The 23,563-nt window shown below is 36.2% G+C and overlaps 2 protein-coding genes and 1 pseudogene across 2 annotated transcripts; 1 reads left to right on the top strand and 2 right to left on the bottom strand.

The window, feature by feature from the left end:
* Positions 1-1,736: 1,736 nt before the first annotated feature.
* LOC117905527 (loganic acid O-methyltransferase-like) lies at positions 1,737-3,779 on the top strand. The gene is made up of 3 exons (XM_034818456.1): positions 1,737-1,895; positions 2,191-2,844; positions 3,190-3,779. Exons 1-3 carry the CDS (start codon positions 1,803-1,805, stop codon positions 3,526-3,528), a joined length of 1,086 nt encoding a protein of 361 aa, XP_034674347.1. The 5' UTR covers positions 1,737-1,802; the 3' UTR covers positions 3,529-3,779.
* A 9,282-nt stretch (positions 3,780-13,061) lies between these two features.
* On the bottom strand, positions 13,062-14,606 carry LOC117914934 (annotated as a pseudogene).
* Positions 14,607-18,460: 3,854 nt separating this feature from the next.
* Positions 18,461-23,398, bottom strand: LOC117929140 (MACPF domain-containing protein At1g14780). The gene is made up of 7 exons (XM_034849396.1): positions 23,028-23,398; positions 22,698-22,939; positions 20,772-20,976; positions 20,574-20,648; positions 19,834-20,017; positions 19,473-19,707; positions 18,461-19,390 (listed from the first exon to the last, which is right to left on the bottom strand). Exons 1-7 carry the CDS (start codon positions 23,262-23,264, stop codon positions 18,760-18,762), a joined length of 1,809 nt encoding a protein of 602 aa, XP_034705287.1. The 5' UTR covers positions 23,265-23,398; the 3' UTR covers positions 18,461-18,759.
* Positions 23,399-23,563: the final 165 nt, after the last annotated feature.

Here is a 23,563-nt window from a genome sequence, read left to right on the forward strand (position 1 = left end):
TACTTATTTTCTTAAAAATGTTCTTTATTTCATTTTTTTTTTAAAGATCTAAAGCAAAAAAACAAAAACAAATAGTGTTATAAATTTTAAAAATAATATTCTATTTTTAAAAATAGAAAATTATTTTTAATCATATGGTAAAATAGGCTCTTAAGTTTTTAAAGTTATCTTTTGAAAAACCAATTTTCATATAAATTATTTATGTTTCAATACTATTAATTTTTTTGTTTCAAAAATCAATTTATCTTTGATAAATCACATCTTGATAAAAATAAATAAATTAAATAATTTAGAAATCTACAACTCAAAAAATAAAGGTTAATATTTAAGAAAGTTGGTTTTTGAGATAACACTTTCAATGAAAATCAAGTATTCATAACAAATAAATAATTAAAAAATTAAAACTTTAAAAAACTTATTTTTTTTACTACAAACCTTTTTTAAGGATTTGTTTTTCTGAAAAAAAATATGTTTTATCCACACATTCATGGTAAAGAAATACAAAATAGAAATCCTTTAAAAATAATTCAAATTTTATACATTTATCTCGATTAAAGATAATATTTATAATGACTAAAGATAATATCTATAGATTAAAAGGTAACTACCCAAATGATGTATCTTTAATTAAAAAGTACATAAAATTTTAATTATATTTAAATATATGTATAATATTTTGAATTTTATAAAATTGAGGTACTATTTTGTGATTTTTTTTACAATAAACATGTTAAAGCACACTTTGCCCTTTATTCAAAGGAAAATTCCACGGTACACATAAAAATGGTTTGAAGGAAAAATAAAAACACCAATGTCATAACAAGTTGTTTTAAAAATCGGACCTCACCGACCTTTTCAGTCCAGTTCCCGCTTTTAAGGCTGTTATCAATTGGGCTGGTGCTGAACCGCTTGAGCCGATTGGACCGGACGGTATTTGGAAACCAAACGGTCCACTCCCTCATTGTTTGCCTACCCCTTTTTTTAAGGACCCAACAGTTATGGGCCCTTAATAAGGGCTGTGCCATAAGGCCCAACAGCCACTTGGCTTGACTGCCCAATTTAAAGCACTTTATTTTCCATCTTGCTTCCGATGCGGGATAAGGTAAAAGGACTTAAAAGCAAAAATCATCTTTGTTCCTATAGGTTGCAAATTTGAACTATGAACCACAAGCTGATAATAAGCATTACTACTCCACTATGCTACATCCTTATCTGGGTTAATTTTTAACAGAAAATAATTACATAGCCTATTTCAAATAAAATATATATATATATATATATATATATATATATATATATATATCACATATATTTTTTTTTTCATTTTCAATTTATTTTAATATTTAAATATTGACTTTTTTTTATTTACCATTTTGAATATATTTTCATATTTAAATATTATATATATTTTGTTTAATAAATTTAAACCATTAATATATTTATATAAAAATAAATAAATAATATTATAAATATTATTTAATTTTTAATAAAATATATTATAATTATTTTTAATTTTAATAAAATAAAAAATATATTTATGATTTCATGATTCGATCAGTGAACTATGAGGGACAACTTTTTCGATTCAATACTTGGTTCTGTTCTGAACACGTTGATAACAAGTCAGTATTGACGGCAGCATCATGAGCTTAGGAAAGGCATGAAATTGGTACACGTGTCAGAAGTCAAGTGAAAGTGTCAGACGCATTTATCCATGGACATTCCCTCATCCCTGTCTGCGTAGAGAGTAGTATCAAATAAAGTCAACGAGTCATTCGGGCTCTACACAGGCAGGGAGAGTTATGAGCAACAACCGCGAAGCCACAACGCAACAATCTTTTCCGATGAAGGGAGGAGATGGACCTCACAGCTACGTCAACAACTCCCATTTACAGGTGTTTTAACCTTAACTATAGTTGCTGCTATCTCTTTATAAGTTTTCTCTATCTTACAGATTTCACGGAGCTCCATTTTGCTCACCCTGACTTATATTGCCTGATTAAAGATTGAGGGCGAACACAACTACCCCTTAACCATATGCGTACATGTTATTTTTCTCCTGGGTTTCTTTATCCCTTATATCACTTTCATTATGGTTGAACATCACCCAATTAAAAATTGCTTAGCTTATGGAATATCGTCCCTGACATTAGTTAATGACAAACCCATGGTGGACTATATGTTTTGTAGAGAGAAGCTACAGATGCGTGTAGGACTATGATTGAAGAGGCAATCGCTCAGAAGCTTGATGTAAAGTGCTTCTCTTCAAACCCGTTTCGTCTTGCGGATTTGGGATGTTCGGTTGGGCCAAATACCTTCATATCAATGCAACATATAGTGGAAGCTGTAGAAAGGAAGTACCTGGAGCAAGGCCTCAAATCTCAAATACCCGAATTTCAAGTCTTCTTCAATGATCATGCAACTAATGATTTCAATACCCTCTTTGCATCCCTCCCAACTGAAAGGCGGTACTTTGCCTGCGGCGTCCCGGGTTCTTTCCATGGACGGTTATTCCCGGAGTCATCTATCCATTTCATGTTTTCCTCTCATGCAATCCACTGGCTCTCAAAGGTGCCCGAAGAGTTGTTGGACAAAAACTCCCCGGCATGGAACAGGGGAAGGATTCACTACACCAGTGCCCCAGATGAAGTAAGCCATGCTTATGCAGCTCAATTTGACCATGACATGGAGATCTTTTTGAGTGCCAGAGCTAAGGAACTTGTGGTTGGAGGGATCATAGTGCTTACCATGGCAGCTCTCCCAGATGGGATCCCTGCTTCTCGAATCCCATCTGGTGTTATGTTCGATCTTTTGGGAGCAAGCCTCATGGATATGACCAAAGCGGTAAGGCGGATAAATTATTATTTTTGAATTAGAAAAGAGACTTTGGTGTCTGATAGTTGAGATGCATGTGATCATTGCTAAGTAACAGTCATCATAGAAAATTAATCTTCAACTTGGGAAATATTACTATATATTAGAAATAAAACAGGGAAATTCTTGGTTGGGGCTTGAAAATCTTTTGGGAGCAGTTTATAAAATATTTTTGAACGTAAAGGAAAATGTTGAATTAGAGTAATAAGTTCGCTTAAGATTTTATTAGTCATGTTGTAAGCTCTATGTTGTTTTACAAGCAAGCCCTGCATCAAATTCAAGAGAGAATGCTAAACTTTCCAATCTTGATTACAGGGACTGATCAATGAAGCTCAAGTGGACTCCTTCAATTTGCCTGTCTATGCAGCCTCCCAGGAGCAGATGACCGACCTGGTTAAAAGAAATGGGTGTTTCACCATTGAGAGAATGGAGTTAGTGTACCGTGCATCAAAGCTTGTTGCCCCGATCACTGGAAAGGAATGTGGAATGCACGTTAGAGCAGGCATGGAGGGAATGATTGCCAAACATTTTGGAAGTGGGATTATTGATGAACTGTTTGATACGTTTTCCAAGAAATCTGTGGAGTTTTCCCACCAGCTGGAATCAAGCACAAGAGAAGGAGCTCAATTATTTGCTGCTCTGAGGCGTAAATGATGTTGTTTGAAGATGATCATAAACTACTTTTCCTGCTAGTTGAAGATGTTTAGTTTAGCAATAGGATATGCTTTATGGATACTCCTATTTAAAAATAAGTGGACCCTATTTTCCTTTCATAAATCATATGGATCATGACCCAAGGATGTCCTTTCATCTTGTTTGAAATTTGGATCACATCACATCATCACGTCTCTTGTTTCCTATTGGTTCTTTGAGTATATATCTATGCTATATAATTAAAGCTGAAATCGACTTTTATTGAGACTGGTTTTGTACTTAATTTTCTTCAGATATTTAATAAGCTATCATTTGGTGGCACAAATCGGAATTATTGTTCACTCAGTTCAAAAAGAGGGGTTGGTATACACGTGTCGTTCACTCAATTCTTGATGTTGGATATCCCAACCTTCATTCCTTATGTCACCTACTGCCCCAACCTGCCACCCCTCATTTAAATTTAAAAACCGTGTCTTTATTTGGTGTCTTATCATCTTCATCTTCATTGTGGCCTTCATTCCTCATGTCACCACCTGTCCCAACCTTCATTTAAATTTAAAAACCGTGTCTTTATTTGGTGCCTTATCATCTTCATCCTCATTGTGGCCTTCATTCCTCACCACCTGTCCCAATCTTGATTACTCACATCACCACTTGTCTACCCCTCGTTTAAATTTAAATGTGTCTTTATTTGCTCTTTTACCATCTTCATCTTCGTTGTCTCATGTTTTTCTTCTCCGTTCAATCAAGCGAGGTTACTTTTTTTTTTTTTTTTTTCTTTTGCATAGTTTGTTCATTTCCCTATGTAAAGTATATGTTAAAATATTATTCTATATAATTAAAGTAAGAAAAAAAAATATAACCAAAAGTGGTGAAGTGCTTATAAGGTTAGGATTTAAGAGAAAAAATGAAGATAAGAAAGAGAGAAAAAATGACGATAACAAAGAGAGAGTTTTATTTGAGGTTTTTGGATAATTGAATTTATAAATCTATCCTTACTTATTCAGTTATAGGCATGACATATGAAATTTCTATATTTGAGGCTTTTGGATGCTTTAATTTATAAATCTAACCTTACTTATTCAGTCATATGCATGATATATGACATTTCTATCCATTGAAACTAACACCCTCGAACAAAAAGGGCACATGATATTTAAGAAGCTTGGAAGACAATGTGTTATATTTTAAACCTAAGAGGGCAATGTACAAAACATATTATAAGTTATAGAGGTAAAATGTATTAAACCCTTAAAAATATAGATATCAAGAAAGAAAAATACAACAGGAGTTAATATTTTATTTAAAATTTTTTTTATTATATTAAAATTTTAAGTATTTTAGTTTTAATTTTATTTTTAATTTTTAAATTTTCTTATTTTATTATTGTTCAATAATCCCGATGATGTTTGTTTTTAGAATGGACAAAAAAAATACTAAATTTAGGTCTCTAGGCTAAAAAAAGAATAAGAACTAATTATGTGACATATAGTATGATAAGTAAAATAGTTATTTTAGGAAATAATTATCTAATTTATGAAAAAGTGCATGTATTTAAAAATATTTTTATATAAATAAAGATAAAACTTATTTATAAATTTAAAGTTCTTTTTTCTATATTTTTCAAATTAGTCAAGTGATAACCCAATCTTACCTTCAAATAATTCTTAGATCTTCTGATTCAAATGGAAAAGATAGAATATTCATATATGGAGGTGAGATCTTAAAAAATCTCTAGACTCTTTATTTGGATAGAATTAAGATTAGATGGAAACATGTTGATCATCTAATACTAATCTCTCAAGTTTTACTCGACATAACTTTTAATTTAATAGACAATCAAGATTTTTGGTCAGGGTGCTTTTGTTCTCTAATTGCATATAATTTCTTATTCCTTATATTCACACCCTTAACCATAAACTGGCGGGCTTTGTGGAGCTTAGTTTTGTTTGATCTGGTTTGACGACCCGACCCAAATAATATTGCGTGGTTTTTTTTAATGTGCAATATTCGTGCAATATTTTTGGGCCCGTTTAGCCTATTGTGGAACCACCTTTCATAATTAGGGTTTTTTAGTGTGGTGTTGTTGTCGTATTTTATACAGAGAGAAAATATTGTAGCCGAAGGTTGTACTCTGTATTATTCTCTGATAATAGTGATATCCCTGCAACTTTGTAGATGTAAGCAAATTGCCGAACCACGTAAATATTGTCTTGTACGTATGATTGTTTTTCTTTGGCGTGTGCTTTTCTCTATTTTTGTTTCTCACGAGTTTGGAATTCGGCTTAATTCCCTTCAGCTAGTATCAAAGCCTAGGGTTAGGTTTGAGTGGGAGCAATGACAGAGGAAGCAGGAAAGACGTCTGGAATAGAAAAGTTTGATGGCGTAGACTTTGTGTATTGGAGGATGTAGATTAAAGATTATCTCTATGGGAGAAAATTGCATCTACCTCTTTTGGGGACAAAACCTGAGAGTATGAAGGTTGAGGAATGGGCGCTTCTTGACAGACAGGTTCTAGGAGTTATTAGGTTAACTCTGTCTAGGTTTGTTGCACACAATGTTGTAAAGGAGAATACCATAGCAGATCTGATGAAGGCTTTGTCCGATATGTATGAAAAGTCATCTGCAAACAATAAGGTGCATCTGATGAAGAAATTGTTCAATTTGAAGATGACAGAGAATGCATCAGTAGCACAACATCTGAATGAATTTAATACAATCACAAATCAATTGTCGTCTGTAGAAATTGATTTTGATGATGAGATTCGTGCTTTGATCGTCTTGGCTTCTTTGCCAAACAGTTGGGAGACAATAAGGATGGCAGTAAGCAATTCTACGGAAAAGGAAAAGCTCAAGTACAATGATATACGAGATTTAATTCTGGCTGAGAAGATTCGCCGAAGATATGTAGGCAAAACCTCAAGATCTGGTTCTACCTTAAACCTTGAGACAAGAGGTAGAAGTAATGACAGAAATTCAAACCGATGTAGATCAAAATCCAGAAATTCTAATCGGAACAGAAGCAAATCTAGATCAGGCCAACAAGTACAATGCTGGAATTGTGGGAAAATAGGTCACTTTAGAAGGCAATGCAAAAGTCCTAAGAAGAAGAATGAAGATGATTCTGCTAATGTTGTAACAGAAGAGGTACATGATGCATTACTTCTTGCAGTAGACAATCCACTTGATGATTGAGTTTTGGATTCAGGAGTTTCGTTTCATACCACTCCACACCGAGAAATCATATAGAATTATGCTACAAGTGATTTTGGTAAGGTGTATTTGGCTGATGGTTTAGCCTGAGATGTAGTGGGTTTGGGAGACGTCCGAATATCGTTGCCCAATGGGTCTGTTTGGTTACTGGAGAAGGTTCGACATATTCCTGACCTGATGAGGAATCTGATTTCTGTTGGACAACTTGATGATAAAGGACATGCAATACTATTTGTTGGTGGTACTTGGAAGGTTACAAAGGGAGTTAGGGTATTGACTCGTGGAAAGAAGACTGATACTCTGTATATGACCTCATGTCCAAGAGACATAATTGCAGTTGTTGATGCAAGTACTGATACAAGCCTATGACACCGCAGACTTGGTTACATGAGTGGGAAAGTGATGAAGATGTTGTTATCAAAAGGAAAACTACCAGAATTGAAGTCCATTGATTTTGACATGTGTGAAAGTTGCATCTTAGGAAATCAAAAAAGGGTGAGCTTCTTGAAAACTGGCAGGACATCGAAGGCTGAAAAATTGGAACTAGTACACACTGATTTGTGTGGGCCTTCTCCGGTTGCATCCCTTGGAGGTTCAAGGTACTACATCACTTTTATTGATGACTCGAGTAGAAATGTATGAGTTTATTTTATGAAAAATAAATCTAATGTATTTGAAACTTTATAGAAGTGGAAAGTCATGGTTGAGACAGAAACGGGTTTGAAAGTAAAATGTTTGAGGTCAGATAATGGAGAAGAGTATATAGATGGAAGGTTCAGTGAGTATTGTGTTGCACAAGAAATTAGGATGGAGAAGACCATTCCTGGGACACTACAGTAGAATGTTGTGGCTGAGTGCATGAATAGAACTCTCAATGAGCGTGCTAGAAGTATGAAGTTGCATACTGGACTACCAAAAACTTTTTGGGCTGATGCTGTTAGTACTGCAGCTTACCTGATAAACCGAGGACCATCAGTTCCCATGGAGTTCAAACTTCTTGAGGAGGTTTGGAGCTATAAAGAGGTAAAGTTTTCACATTTAAAAGTTTTTTATTGTGTTTCTTATGTTCATATTGATTCTGATGTTCGTAGTAAACTTGATGCAAAATCTAAAATATGTTTTTTCATTGGCTATGGTGATGAGAAATTTGGCTATAGGTTTTGGGATGAACAAAATAGGAAAATCATCAGAAGTAGAAATGTGATATTTAATGAATAGGTTATGTACAAGGACAAGTCAACTGTAGTGTTAGATGTTAACTTAAATGAATTGATTGAAAGTACTGTCCAAAAAGGGGGTGAAGAAGATAAGGATAATGTAAATTCACAGGAAGATCTGAGTACACCTGTAGTTGAAGTTCGTAGATCTTCCAAGAACATTAGACCTCCACAACGTTATTCACCTGTTTTAAATTATCTCCTGTTGACTGATGGTGGTGAGCCAGAGTGTTATGATGAAGCCTTGCAAGATAAGAATTCAAGCAAGTGGGAGTTAGCCATGAAGGATGAGATGGATTCCTTGTTGGGGAATCAGACATAGGAACTAACTGAATTGCCAGTAGGAAAGAAGGTTTTGCACAATAAGTGGATATACAGAATAAAGAATGAGCATGATGGTAGCAAACGTTACAAGGCCAGATTAGTTGTTAAAGGGTTCCAACAGAAAGAGGGCATTGACTACACAGAGATATTTTCTCCAGTTGTGAAGATGTCAACAATCAGACTTGTACTGGTGTGGACCCCATATTTCAGCTCATGCGTTTTCCACTCGACGGCGAGCTTGATTTTTATTTTGAAAAATGATTTTATTGATTAAAAAAAATGACTCGGAGTCGCCACTTATTTTTGTTTTGTTTTTAAAAGGGTAAACAAAATAAGAAAGAAAAACCCTAAGTGTGACTCCTTATTTTGGAAAAGGTGGTTTGCGAAAAACCGAATCGGGTTCGGGGGTCAGGTTACTTATCGGGAAGGTACAGTAAAGATCGTAGCACCCCTTTAAGTCCCTAAAGTCGGGTCTCTACTAATAAAATGAAGCTGACGTGGCAATTGACGAGTAAATCAATGAATATCCTGAATGATCATGCACACATAAAAGTTGAGACATGCATAGACAACGATTAGAGGAAAATGGGTACATACCTGGGCAACGAGCCACCATGCGCTATCAATAGAGAGGGTTAGTGTACAATTTAGGAATAATCGCATGTATGTTAGAGAGTAGGGTAAATCAATCATGTATGATAATCAAAGCAAACAATCAATCAATCAATCATAAAGTCACATATGTCGGGCTCCCACCAAAACCCATTTATTTTGCATGAATTAATATCACAGATTCCATTATTCCGGAATTATGAAAAAAAACATTCATGCCTATTAAAATCAAGAAGAGCAGAAGATTGCGGGCGAAAATGGATCCGGCGAATCGCGAGTGTCTGACGAGCCAAGCTGTCCGGGGAATCTGAATTGTCGGCTGCGAATGCTCTCCGAGTAAGCGCTATAAGAGGATTCGAACATGTCTGACCGAGGAAGTTGAATCGCCCTCCTCTTCCATCCGGCGTCAGGCGCCGAATGTGAAATATCCGGAGAAGGTGGAACGTCGACCGGACAGAATTCCGGATGTGAGATATCCGAAGAAGGTGGAACGTCGGCTGGACAGAATTCCGGATGTGAGATATCCGGAGAAGGTGGAACGAGCTATGTTGCGCGTCACAAAGGAGACCGTCTACGTGTGCAAGGGAGAGAGAGACACGTGGCATTTTTTTTTAGGGAGGATCTCACAGGTAGATGAAAGTTTAGAGAGAGAAACGGGTTTGGTGGTATGGTTAAATGGGTATACACATGGGTATGGTAGAACATGGTTATGAGTAGCATGGAGGATGGGTATGGGTTGTATGGATATGGAGGCTTGGGTGAGTGGTTTCAATGGGTATGTGAAGGAGTGAAGGATAGCATGCACCCGTGAGACTCCATGTAAGTGAGGAAGTGGGATGGAGCATGAATGAGAGGAAAATGAGTGTGGTGGAGGATGCTTGATTCCTGCAAGCTTGAGTGAGGAAATGGGTATGACTGACGCGAACAGTGAAAAAGGCGTAGGCATGTGGTAACCATGTTATTCATCATGAGAACATGAAGCCTTTGCTTTGACAAGTTAAACTGGATCAAACTAACAAGCTCTTTCCCTGCTCTCCGCGACTCCACCTGGGCCTTTCCTCACAGCTTCAGCTTACTTCTTCAAACCTCTAATGTCTCCACCATTTTCTCTATAGCATTGCCGTCCAAGAAAGGATCTCCTCTTTTCAAATATCTCCAGCCAAACACCAGGAAAACTAGAATGCTCTCTTCCCCTCACTCTGCAAAATATACCCAGGCAGTTTGCTACTTTGCTTCACCCTCAAGCTAACAAATCTCCTCTCCAGAAAATGCCAAGAATAGAGGGGAAAAGCGAAGAAAAAGAAAAAAAAAAAAAAAACAGAGCAATGTATAAGGGAATATAATACCACTAAAACTAAGCTTTGCGTCATGAGGACCAAAAGAGATTTCAAAAGAGCCTGGTGGGAGGATCTTAATGAACTTAACACACAAACACAAAATATAGCCAACATGCAGCTCATACGGGAGAAAACAAAGATCAAATAAACAAAAGTCAGAAACAGGTTTGCCTCCTTAGGTAATCAAAGCAATCATCTGAATATCAGCAAGAAACATAAGGTGATCCTAAAAAATAAGATAAGATAAAGTAAAAGATAATCAAACCTGGCTGATTCTTCTCCTACCTCTCTAAAAAAATGTTTTCCCCCTTTCCCCTTCTGTCTTCTTCTCCAGCCCCCCTTTTTCCTCATTTCTTTCTTGGTGTCCTCCTTTTGCAAACCACTCTTCTGCCTTCCTATTCACCGGTCAGCAAGCATGGCTTGCCCAACCACTCTCCCTGCTGCTGCACGCCCGCTACAGCTGGCATCATGCCCTCAGCTTCATGGCTGCCCGTCCCATCTGGCCGGGATTCATGGTAAGAGATGGGGGGTCCCCCTCACACTTCAAAAGAAACCAAACTCCACTCTAACAACCCAAAAGCTTTTCTGAATATCCTCCAACAGGTGTCTCCACCCATTACATTTCCAACCCATTACCTGATTCACTGACCCCCCAACCAGGAAGCAGCATCTGGCTCTTTAAGAGCCCTCCACTTGGGAAGAAGTGTGACCTGCAGCAAATGAAAAAAACAAGCCCTATATGGGAGTCTACAACTGGGAATGGTGGCTGCAGAAAACTTACATCTTGAGCAGTTAGATGTGAAGACAACATTCCTTCATGGTGACTTGGAGGAAGACCTTTACATGATTCAACCAAAATGGTTCATTGTTCAGGGACAAGAGAATCTAGTCTGCAAACTGAGAAAGAGCTTGTATGGCATTAAACAAGCTCCTAGACAGTGGTACAAGAAGTTTGACAGTTTTATGCATAGAATTGGGTTCAAGAGATGTGAAGCTGATCACTGTTACTATGTTAAGTCTTTTGACAATTCTTACATCATATTACTGTTGTATGTGGATGATATACTTATTACAGGGTCTGGCATTGAGAAGATTAATAATCTGAAGAAGCAATTGTCCAAACAATTTGCAATGAAGGATTTGGGAACTGCAAAGCAAATCATTGGTATGAAAACCATTAGAGACAAGGCTAATGGTACATTGAAGCTTTGACAGTTAGAGTATGTGAAGAAAGTTCTCAGCAGGTTCAACATGAATGAAGCTAAACCAATGAGCACACCCTTGGGTAGTCATTTCAAACTAAACAAAGAGCAGTCACCAAAGATAGAAGAAGAAAGGGACTATATGAGCAAGGTGCCCTATGCCTCAGCTATTGACAGCTTGATGTATGCTATGGTGTGTACAAGGCCAAACATTGCACATGCAGTGGGAATTGTGAGCAGATTCATGAGTAGGCCTGGAAAGCAGCATTGAGAGGCAGTCAAGTGGATTCTAAGATATCTGAAGGGTTCATTAGATACATGTCTTTGCTTCACAGGTGCATGTTTGAAACTGTAGGGTTATATAGATGCTGATTTTGCTGGTGATATTGATAGTAGGAAGAGTACTACTGGGTTTGTTTTTACTTTAGGTGGTACAACTATATCATGGGCTTCAAATCTATAGAAGATTGTTACTTTGTCTACTACAGAAGCTGAGTATGTTGCAGTAATTGAAGCTGGAAATGAGATGATTTGGCTACATGGTTTCTTAGATGAATTGGGTAAGAAGCAGGAAATGAGCATTCTACACAGTGACAGTCAGAGTGCAATTTTTCTTGCCAAAAATTCGGTTTTTCATTCAAAGTCGAAGCATATACAAACAAAATACAACTTTATCCGTTACATTGTTGAAAATAAACTGGTAATACTTGAGAAGATTTGTGGATGTAAGAACCCGGCAGACATGTTGACTAAGGGTGTCACTATTGAGAAGTTGAAACTATGCGCAACTTCAATTGGTCTTCTAGCTTAAGGATAAGAGGATGAGTTGCAAGGATGAGGGATTGTTTTTTGGAGGATAGCGGTTTGATGTTGGTGATTGAACTAGTCTCCAAGTGAGAGATTTGTCGGGCTTTGTGAAGCCTATTTTTGTTTGATCTGGTTTGACAACCTAACTCAAATAATATTGCATGGTTTTTTTAATGTGCAATATTCGTGCAATATTTTTGGGCCCGTTTAACCCATTGTGGAACCGCCTTTCATAATTAGGGTTTTTTAGTGTGGTGTTGTTACTGTGTTTTATACAGAGAAAATATTGTAGCCGAAGGTTGTACTTTGTATTCTTCCATGATAATAATGATATCCCTCAAATTCCGTAAATGTAGGCAAATTGCCGAACCACGTAAATATTGTCTTGTGCGTATGATTGTTTTTATTTGACGTGTGTTTTTCTCTATTTTTGTTTATCACGGGTTAGGAATTCAGCTTAATTCCCTTCATAAACCCCCTTACTCCACCTATTATCTCTCTTCTTTCTCACATCTTTATCCACTTCATATAGTCTTTATAAATTCGTTTCTATCTTATTACTTTTTCTCCAACCTAAATATTTATAAAGATATTTCAAACAATTTTCTTTATTTTACAATAAAATATAATATTTTACAATAAAATATTTTATATAATATTCTTTAAAAACATATATATACCAATTAGACATTTAGGACACTTTCTATAAAAAAATACTGATAGCGTTCAAACCCAAAATTTACAGGTACTTAATTATTCATAATCTATCCAGCTTTAAGGACAGTACATTATTGACCGAAAGGGGAATTCAATAGCATCATTTATTTACGTTTGAGAACAACAAATCGTTGAATTTCTTCTTTGAGGTCCAATTCCAACTGCTTGGAGAAGAGATAGAAGAGTTGATCAACAGAATCACTTCGAAAATGTTTGGCAACCAGTCCTTCAATGGTAGCTCTAATGTGCATTGTGTATGCATGTCCACTCATGGGGCCGTCAAGCTTGGACGCAGGGTTCGTTAACTCCATTCTCTCAATGCTGAAACACCCATTTCTTTCGACCAGCGCTGTCAGCTGCTCTAGAGAGGGCCTATACAGTGGATGGTTGAAGGAGTCCTCTTGAGCTTCACTGATTATTCCCTGTAATTAATTAACAAAGGTCGGCTTTACCCCTATCAATCTTATATGAGTTTAATCTCTAAAACAACAAAAAATTTCAACTATTCTGAAAGTAATTCTCTTTTAACTCTCCAGAGTGTATAAACAAGATTTCAGCAAGAACTATGAAGAAAAGGAACAATTTATGATAAATTTAGTGTATGGTCTGTCTCTCCGCCTTCACCGTTTCCATGAGGCATGATTCCAGAATATCATACAAAGCACGAGGTGGGGATCGATAGGGAGAGGTCCCATCTGGGAGAGTTGACATGATAAATACCATAATTCCTCCAACTACAAGCTCTTTTGCTCTTGCATTCAGAAAACTCCTCATGTCCTTATCAAATTGAGCTGCATAAGCATGGGCTACTTCATATGGGGCACCAGTATGGTGAACCCTTCCCTTGTTCCATGCAGGAGAGTTTTTGTCCAGTATCTCGTCAGGCATCCTGGAGAGCCAGTGGAGCGCATTACTGGGAATAACCGGCCATGGAAAGAACCCGGGACGCCACAGGCCAAGTACCGCCTTTCAGTTGGGAGGGATGCGAAGAGGGTATTGAAATCATTGGCTGCATGGTCATTGAAGAACACTTGAAATTCAGGTATGTGAGATTTGAGGCCCAGTGCCAGGTACCTCCTTTCTACAGCCCCCACTATATGTTGCATAGCAACGAAGGTATTTGGTCCAACAGAACATCCCAAATCCGCAAGGCAAAATGTTTTTGTAGACAATGCCTGTATGTCAAGCTTCTCAGCAGTTGCCTCATCAATCATAGACTTGGAGGCATTTGCACATTGTCTCTGTAAAATATACAGGGTCAACATTTGTTATGAATGTTTTGGATGGTATACCATAAATCCCAGTATTCAATAGTAGTCGAAGTGAAACAAGTTCGGTCTAATAAGGGGAAAAAGACCAGTACGAAGAGGGGAAAAAAAGGCTATATCTATTCATGTAGTTAGCAGTGTCCATATCCCATCTTCTTCCATCAGCTGATAAGCCAATTTCGGGGAAGTGGACACTAATACGATGGACAACATTTTATGATCTCTTTAACCAAATAAAAAATCAAGAATAGATGAATCATTTAAAAATATCCAAGCACATAGAATAGAAACCTGAAAGTAGGAGTTGTCGGCGTAGCTGAAAGACCCATCTCCCCCGGTCATCGGGAACGATTCTTGCATGGTGGCTGTATTGTTGCTCATCTCTGATCCCTCCCTGTACTGTTCATATGTGCGCCAGTCTAAAAAAAGTCACAGACGTCCGTAGATATCAATTCCATCCATTTCTTTACATTCGGTGGATCGCAACCATGCCTCTTTTGGCCGTCCATATTGTCTGTCTTACGGATTCTCAAACATAAAAATTATTTCTTAATATAAATATAATTAATAAATTTATATTAAAATAGAATTTAACTTGAATAAGAAGTACTATATTATACATAGCTCACGCAAGTATATGAAAGCTTTTCTGCTCAAACCTTCTCATCTGCATCCCTCGCAGGCTCCTCCGTTAGAGACAGTATAAATAAAATATCTGACAGACTGTTGTTGAATCACTGCATGCGAGGGTTAGTCAACATTGTCCTTTTCCAATCATGTTCGTACTCGGTCACTTTCTTTGCTTTCAAATCTTTCATTATTATGTCCAAAATGCCCTTTTAGACATGTTATTTGTCCTTCTCGCTCACCATTATACCCGGCTTTCACATTTACGGAAAATTTGAGGAGATGACTTTATTAGAACGAGTCGTGACTAGTATAAATGGGCTTTGTCGCCCAGATTCTCTTATATATAATCAAATTATTTTCATAAAAAATAATAAAAATTTATAATATTTGTTTATTTTTAATGTAATTAATTTTTTTTTGAAATAAAAATGCTAAAAAATTAAAATCTATTAAACAAGATGGAAAGTGACCTGTTTTGAACTTCGTCCGTTAGAATCTCTAGACTTGTTATGTCTAAATTTGTGAAGTGTCTTGCAATCAACTTACCCAAAAGCTCCAACTATTAATCAGTCATTCCACATTTCCACCTACCTTCCTCCGCTTCAAGTTAGAAGTCATAAATTGAAATTAAAACCCTTTCATCATTCTGTGCAATTGACTCACCCAAATCGGTCATCTTCATATGCTCAATGAGCTCATCTAAAATCCTTTCATGATATCGTGCAATCTGCTCGCGCAAATGCTCTTACTATGCACGTAGTCGATGTTATAAGTGAAATGAATGTCATCGATGGTGTTTCTAGAGGCTATAGGCCATCGGGGTTACCAATTTCACCTATTGGTGTGTGATAATTGAAAAGGGCTAGCTGCAAGCAAAACCTCATGTTGGACGTGATGGCAGCTTAGTCATAGGTGTTGTTGAAGACGGGGTCAGGCATGAGCTGGAAAGAAGATTTCAATTTTGTAAGTTGTTTCCCTGTTAAAACACCTTAGACCCAAGACAAAACTTCAACATCCCATGTGAAGTTTCCCATTTCATTGCAGAGAAATTTTTTTCCTTTCTCTTTATTTATTGTGTGTTTCTTTTCTTTTCTTTTTATTTTTTTTTTATCTTTTTATCATATGATTTGAAATAGAGGAACTAGGATTCATGGATGACTAAGGGGTGAAGGGAACATGCTAACAATGGTCAAATTTCTAGTTACCAATGATCATATGACAGTGAAAAATCAGGTTAAGAGATAGAAAAAGGCAGTTTGATGGGGTGAAGCAAATTGAAGAAAATTTTATGTTCGTGATATATGAAACTACCTAGAGGAAATAGCTAAGTAGTTCCTAGATTAGTCCCAAATCAATACTATATTATCAATTTTAGGTTTGTCCTTTTACATTTATTTTACTGAAGCAAACATTCTTATGCACAAATAAATAAAATTAAATGTATAAATGAACATAAGATATAATATAAAAAAAATCACTTAACAACCTCTTAGGAGTAAAAATCCATAAGTGGCTTTTCGACCATTAAAACTAACTATAAAAAAGTAGTATATGGTTTTACTTAATCGGATGCACTTACTTTCAAGGTGTTATATATTCAACACCTACACTCTTTTTCATAGTGATTAAATGATATTGGTTTAGTACAACCTTGTATCATGTACATTATCATCATATAAAATAATAAACTATTAGGGAAAACATGTAGAGACTTTGGCGCTACTAGTATTATAGGTTAAAACTTAAGCTTTTAGAACCGCAAGCCATGTTTCTTTCAAGCGACAAAGCTAAAGGCTTGATATCCAACGTAGGTTGCATCGTCAAGCTAAAGAGTACCAATTACCATGTTAAACTTGTTGAGAAAGTACCCATGCATAATTTTAGGTTGAGAATGGGCTTTGTTTTGGCACTATGCTCTATGTGCAGGGAAGGAAAAAAAAAAAAAAAAGGTGAAAACATGATGTGGCTATCTAGAAAAACCAATATTTAGACAAAATTATTATTTGTTTTTTCACATTCAAGGTATATTTTAAATGGGTATTGTTATGTTGTTGAGGTTTACAAAATTGTTATGCCATGATGTTGAGCAAGAAGCATCGAAATAATGGCTAAGCATTAAATGTTATTAGTAACACTGTCTTAACCTATGTCCTATTCAATAGATAAATGGAAGGTAGCAATGAATAATATTACCTTCATGAAAAATGTGAGATTGTAATTGGTAAGGGTGGCACAATGTAGTACAAGGGTGGGCATTACTCGTATTATGATGAACTTGTTGGTATGGATATAACATGGTGAAGATTAGTTGCAAAGAAATTTCTTTCCTCTCGACCCTAAAGTTTGGCCTAATTGTCATTCATCAATTGAATGATGATAAGGACATGAATGAAATATTGGCACATAGCCATGATTATGCTCGCATATACGTGATGCACTGTGTTAAACAGAAAGAGAAAGATAGACTAAAGTGACGTTTGTTTTTTAAATTTTTTGCTGAAAGCAATTTGTTTTCAAAATTCAGGTTGTTTATTTTCTATTTTTTTCATAATTTATTATAAACTTTTTACTGAATAAAAAAAGCCAAAATATTTAACTATTTCTAAATAGAAAAAATAATATATTAGTTTTCTTTATTTTTTAATACTTAATAGAAATAAAATACTACAAAAACAAACAACCTAATATTTAACATTATTAAACATTAAGTTTTTATTTAGAATTAAGTAAAAAAAACAAACACCACCTAAGAGTGATCAAAGAAAATCCAATTTGATAAGGCTTTTGGAGATGCATTATCATTTTATATGACATTATATAGGCATGTTGTTTTATTAACTATATAATTCAATAAATATTGTATATTCAATATGCAGTACTGTGAACCTATGATAAATGGAAGTACAATTCAAGCATAATTTTGCTACTAGGTGCCCTTGAGGCTGAAGTTATGCTTAGATGGTAGCTGCAAGTTTTTTCAAATACTTGTCTTACTTCTGCGCAATTTAATCAAGTTTGAGACAAAAATGAATAGATTAAGAATGAATTTGAGATTTTATTTTTAAAAAAAAAAAAAAAAAACCTAAAATAAGTCTAGGACAGGTTGGGTATTAACTTATCCCACCCTATCTTAATTATATAAATAATTAAAATATTTTTTTTTCATTTTCTCATTTTTTACACAAAATAATAAAAAAATTACCTCTAAAAAGTAAATTATTAAATTTATAATATACATTTATATAAAAATTGGGTGGGAGGGTGAGGTGGCACTGGTATTAAAAATTCTCGTACCCATTTGTATTACATGCTATTTAAATTTTTAATTGAGATATGGATGGAAATATATATATTTATCAATAGGGATAAAAATGGGATTGGGGCAACTCATCTCAAATCAGTCTCATTCTCATCCTTAATTATTCTATTAAAGTCTCATAAATATTATGATGTGATGATAGGTTCTTGATGCATTTTTAGTAATAACAAGGAGTTTTGTAATAAATTCTACTTTATGTCATTAGGAGGGGGAATTTCTGCACAAGTTCAAGAACAATCATGGATGTGAAATCCCTGGACTCAAAAATTTGGAAAAGTGAAAATACTGAAGAGAATTCTAGCCCTCCATAACAAGGCCGTACCATAATATATTATTTCTATTATGTTTTTGTCTTCAATCCTTCTATAAGCACAAACATTTTAATTTAAAAAATCAAAAAAGTATGATACAATTGCTCTGTAAAACAATTTCTATAAGAGGAAAAAGAAGTATTCAAGTTCTCTGGAACTTTCTTACATTAGCTTTGATGTTGATCCGCTGCTTTATATGAACATGATGTAGTAACTACTCTGGCATTGTGTGTATTTGAAGTAGTTCTTGCAACTACGGCAGTCTCTCTATACATTAATCTTGACTTGGTCTCTCTGGTGAGGAGAGATTGAGGAGAGAGAACTTAACATGTAGACGTATCTTCCCCTTCTCCATCTGGAGCATTGCTCCTGTGACTAGCCAATGTCCAGGACTATCCTGTGGCCCCTTAGTTACCTGTGACATATCTACGAATTTCAAAAGCTTTGGTGTCTGCACAAGCACTGGAGGACCATCAGGATACACACTAGAATCCACCACCACTTGTTTCTCCTTCTCTGAGCTGCCTGTTATCGACGTGCTTATGGCCGAGAAAAAGCTCGACTTCTGAGAACCTTCTGATGCCCCTTGCATCCAATTTTTCTGGGCTATGAAAGAATTCCGAACTTTGGAGAAGCGAAGTCGGAGATGGAGAACAGTCTTGGAGTCGTGCTTCTTCACGTGAAGCTGAACTCCGGTGACGATGAAGGACACATCTTCTCGGGTTGACCAGCTGGGGTCGTATTTAACTGATGCCGTGCATATGTGGGAGAACTTTTTCCAGTGGATAGGCTCCAAGAATCGGTCATCCGTCACCTCTTCTGATCCTCGCCACATCGGTGTATCGTCTATGAGGTTTTGAAGCATCACTGGGGTGTTTGATAAATGTTGGAGGTGGATGGCTAACCTGAGATATATGGCATTCCTGTTTAGTACTACACATATTAAGCATAAAGGATGAAACGGAGCTAGAAAAATGGCCAGGTTACCTGTTGCACTTCATGCCCTCAAGATACAACCTCATGCCTGTAACAGGTCTCCTCCCTACTGTAACCTGACTAGTGTTTATGTATAGTTTAGGACCCATCAAATTGAAACGGAGGGCAGGCGATGCAACAGCCATATTCGTGGTAGGACCTAGTGGGAGATCACTGTGAACAGGAGCCCATAGTTTGTGCACTTGGAATTCCAGAAAGTACTGTAAATCAGATATTGGAGGCTTGTCTGCAAGTTACAGAAACCAAAAGAAACATGAATATATTACAATCACAAAAAGTAGGTGATCCCATCAATTATATGGTATGCAGCTTATTTTGCTTGGATGAAGGGAAAGTGAAAGAACGCACTCACATCGAAGATAGAGATTGATGGCGTGGGATAAGAAGCCTCTGCCGGGTACACCTTTGAGGAGAGAGGTGATAGGAATAAAGCTGAACTGGACTGCATCCGGCATTGACGGTACTGTTAGAAGCCACTCGCAGTGGCTCTCTGCGAATGCTTCCCCGCCTCTCTTGGAGCTTATCACTGTTATACCCTGCCATATTCAAAATATTTTATTTAATTAAGATATCAAGCTTTTTCCCAAAGCTTAAAACAAAAAAGCACTTAATTATAAGCCTCTTTGGAATTGTTTTTAGAACTAGGTTTTTTATATAGACAACAAAAATTGTTTTCTAAAGTCAAAATATATTCCAATGAATTTTTGATAGAAAACAGTTTTTTCTAGGGTTTGCCAAAAATAAAGTATTTTCTAAAAGCATATTTTAATTGTTTTTTATTTTCACTTATTTTTTGAATTATTTTAAAAAATAATTGTACAAAATATAGAGAACAACCAAAAATAAAATGTATTATTTTCAAAAAAAATATTTAAAAATATAAAAAATTGATTAACAACATTCTAATTTCCTAAATAGATTTTTGTTAAAGTGAATATTAAAGAACTGTTTTTAAAAACATGTTGATGAGAACGTTTGAAACAAATCCTATATTTCTAAAGTATATGGTTCAAACAAAAGGAGACACTTAGATATTGGCATTTTCAAAATTGGAAAAAGAGTTGTATTATAACGTGGCGTTATTAAACCTACATCTTTGGCGGAGACGGAGGAGAAGCTGTTGAAGGGGAGAGGCTGCGGGTCAAAAAGATTGAATGCTTGTGGTGCCTGTAATGAAAGTCAAAATCATTAGAATAAACCTCAAACAAATGTAGTAAATAGAAAACTATATACCAAGAAAAGTAATTTTGACAACAATTAATGTACGTAGGCAGTAGGAAATAAGAAAACCTTGTTTTTGTTGTGTTCTTTGGATTTGGCATGGATTGGAGAGAAGGTGCAGGAGCCTGTAAAAAGCTGATCTCCAAGTTCCTCTATATGTTGTTTAAGCTCGGATGGCTCCATTGTGGAAGATTTGTCTTGCCTCACCAGCAACACATCCTGGCCGCCCACGCTCAACCCCACCACAATGTGGGTTCCGTATTTCTCTATGAACCTGTCAATCACCACAAAATTCCAGGAAATCAGCTGGGGCTATCTTGGCCAAGTTCATACTCAATCTCATTTCCTTTGAAAGCTTCAAAATGTTGATTTTTTTTTTTGCCCTTTCTAAATTCAAAGCTTGTTGACATTTGTGAAGATGGGAGTGGTGATACCAATCGTGAGTCGCACGATTTAAGTGATTCATGATTTAAGCAAGATAACCACGTCAACATCCCCTCCTCTGGTCAAATTAGAGAACGTGTTTCCATTTCCACCGAGAGCTAGACTACATTTGCATGTCAAGGTGCAATGCATGTTTAGAAGGAAAACCCACAAAAAATAAAAAAGTAATATTCTAATATTTTATGCTCCAAATAAGCCCTATCGTTCTCCAAACAGCCGATGATTAATGGAGGTAGTTGATATTGTTGACTTTCTAGGACCCAGCTAGAAGTGGACAAATTATAATCAAAACTAATTGTTTAAACAGGAAATTAGGTGGACCAGTGATCCCGACAAAAATTAATTTCTATACCAAAAAGTCACATTCGATAAGACAAAATAAGGACATTACTGTATTTTTCCCACGGCCTTCCCTTTCTTTAACATTAACAGCTTCTAAGCAAATTCTGATTCCTTTTATTGTGTAGGGCCCAAAGAAGAGGCCCAAATCTTTCTATTTTTGGACTTAGTCTTGGCTGGACTTGGATGTGGGTATAGGGGAGAGGCCGCCGGCTGCCGTCTTGTAGGACCTCCCCAATGATTGATGACCGGCTACCTATTAAAATTGTTGTTGAGGACGCATGTGATTTACCCCCATGTTTGATATTTTGGATGGTGACAAAAAAATTTCTTTTCACATTTGAGGGATAAGAAAAGGAAAAGTTTAAAGAAAAAATTGTAAATTGTTTTGAAATTCCAATTTTTTCTTGACTTATTCTCTAACCAATCAAAACATAAAGGATCCATGATTTTGATCTATGATGAGACCTTCCACTTTGCTCCATTTTTGTGGAAGAAGAAATTCTGTAATAAAGGTAAGTTATGTGGTATCTAAGATATGATAGTCAAGTAACCTGATACCTCGGCAACCCCTTGTGTACACAGGATGCAGAATGCAATATCTTTCCTTATCCTATTCAATTAATTTGTAAATTGAAGTAATTTAAGCTGACCAAATTCCCAAATTTATAAATTAATCTATTTAAACAATGGAATTCTATGTGCTAAAAAATATTCCACGCCAGATCTAAAATCTGTCTACAGCTAAGAGTTCCATCTCCTTCATAACTTACAACATGAATGCTCTGCCTACAAGAAACCCATAATTATTTTCTCCTCTGCATTTTAATTAGTGAAAAAGCCAGTGCCATTTTTCTTCTTCCATCCAAGTGCATGCCTCCTTTTTCTTTTCTCAGAAACCAAACACCTCATGATCATCGGGGATTGAGTTGGTTTTTAGTGGAGGAAAATGTTCCTGGGTGCCATTTGGTGAACTCCAAGTAAAGTCCTTGGTGGATGTTCTAAATTGGAATTCTAAGTTTGTAAGGTAGGTGGCCTAATTACATATACCTACCGGACTGAGTTTCAACTCTACTAAAAAACATAAAATGGAAACGGAAACAATTTTCCCTTTTTTTTTTTTTTTCCAATAAAATTCAAGCAATCCTTCTATTAAGACTTCAATCTGGAACCCAAATAAACAAAATTGAAAGAAAATTCAGGAAAAATTACCTGGCGAGAGCGCAGGGATCCCAGGTAGAGGGAACAGCATTTCGAACATCCTCAGAGAGGAGAAGCGGATAGCGATGGATGTGAAGACTGAAGAGGACGATGAAGTAACCATCAAGGGCCAAGTACTTTGTCTTGGCCGCATCTCTAGCCCACGAACCACTTTGAAATCCAAACATAGCATTAAACATCCCAGATGGAATTTTCCCAGGGACTGATGCTTTCTGGTTGAACAATTCAGACATCTGCACCAATTCTCTACTTGTAAATCAAACTCAAGCGAATATCTCTGCTCTCCGCTTTTCCAATTCAAGAAGAAGATGATGGGTTTACCTGATGGAAGTCGAGAATATCAGATTGATATCGAACTCGATCGCCTTTATCGCATTTGATATCGACGGAAACGTCTCTGAGAAGCCCAAAACCAGGCAGCAGCAGGTCTCGTTTCTCAGCCTCGTTCAGCAAAACCAGCGGGCGTTTTCCTTTGCAGTACTTGAGGCGGAAATCAGATGTTAAATCGAATCCTTTCCCAAGGCTGGCTAGAGCCATCTCTGCAATTCCATCCTTCATTTCCTTTTACCCGAGTGTTAAACAAGTTGATGATGAGCTAGCAATGAAGATATAGTCTACATATATATATTTTTTCAAGACATGGAAATTTTGTGATTTTGGAGAATGTCAAAGCCGAGTATTTTTGGTTTCTCATTGGGAATGAAACGGCTTTCTTTGGAGAATGGGAAGCTTCGTTCCTTATTCTGTCCTCTTCCATATGTAAACTTTGACTGCTCTCTCCCATGCTTTCACACGATGTGACCGGATATTAGCAAAAGAAAAGGACAGATTTGCCCACTTGGTCTGTTGGTCAACAG

This window comes from Vitis riparia, chromosome 1 (assembly GCF_004353265.1).
Source record: "Vitis riparia cultivar Riparia Gloire de Montpellier isolate 1030 chromosome 1, EGFV_Vit.rip_1.0, whole genome shotgun sequence".
Lineage (NCBI taxonomy): Eukaryota > Viridiplantae > Streptophyta > Magnoliopsida > Vitales > Vitaceae > Vitis > Vitis riparia.

Excerpts from the sequence above, each read along its gene's own strand:
- LOC117905527 (XM_034818456.1), top strand. The coding sequence starts at position 1,803 with ATGAGCAACAACCGCGAAGCCACAACGCAACAATCTTTTCCGATGAAG. Across the intron at positions 1,896-2,190 it reads TCAACAACTCCCATTTACAG|AGAGAAGCTACAGATGCGTG; the intron begins GTGTTTTAACCT and ends TATGTTTTGTAG. Across the intron at positions 2,845-3,189 it reads TCATGGATATGACCAAAGCG|GGACTGATCAATGAAGCTCA; the intron begins GTAAGGCGGATA and ends TCTTGATTACAG.
- LOC117929140 (XM_034849396.1), bottom strand. The coding sequence starts at position 23,264 with ATGAAGGATGGAATTGCAGAGATGGCTCTAGCCAGCCTTGGGAAAGGA. Across the intron at positions 20,649-20,771 it reads AAGAACACAACAAAAACAAG|GCACCACAAGCATTCAATCT; the intron begins GTTTTCTTATTT and ends CTTTCATTACAG. Across the intron at positions 19,708-19,833 it reads CATCAATCTCTATCTTCGAT|ACAAGCCTCCAATATCTGAT; the intron begins GTGAGTGCGTTC and ends TGTAACTTGCAG.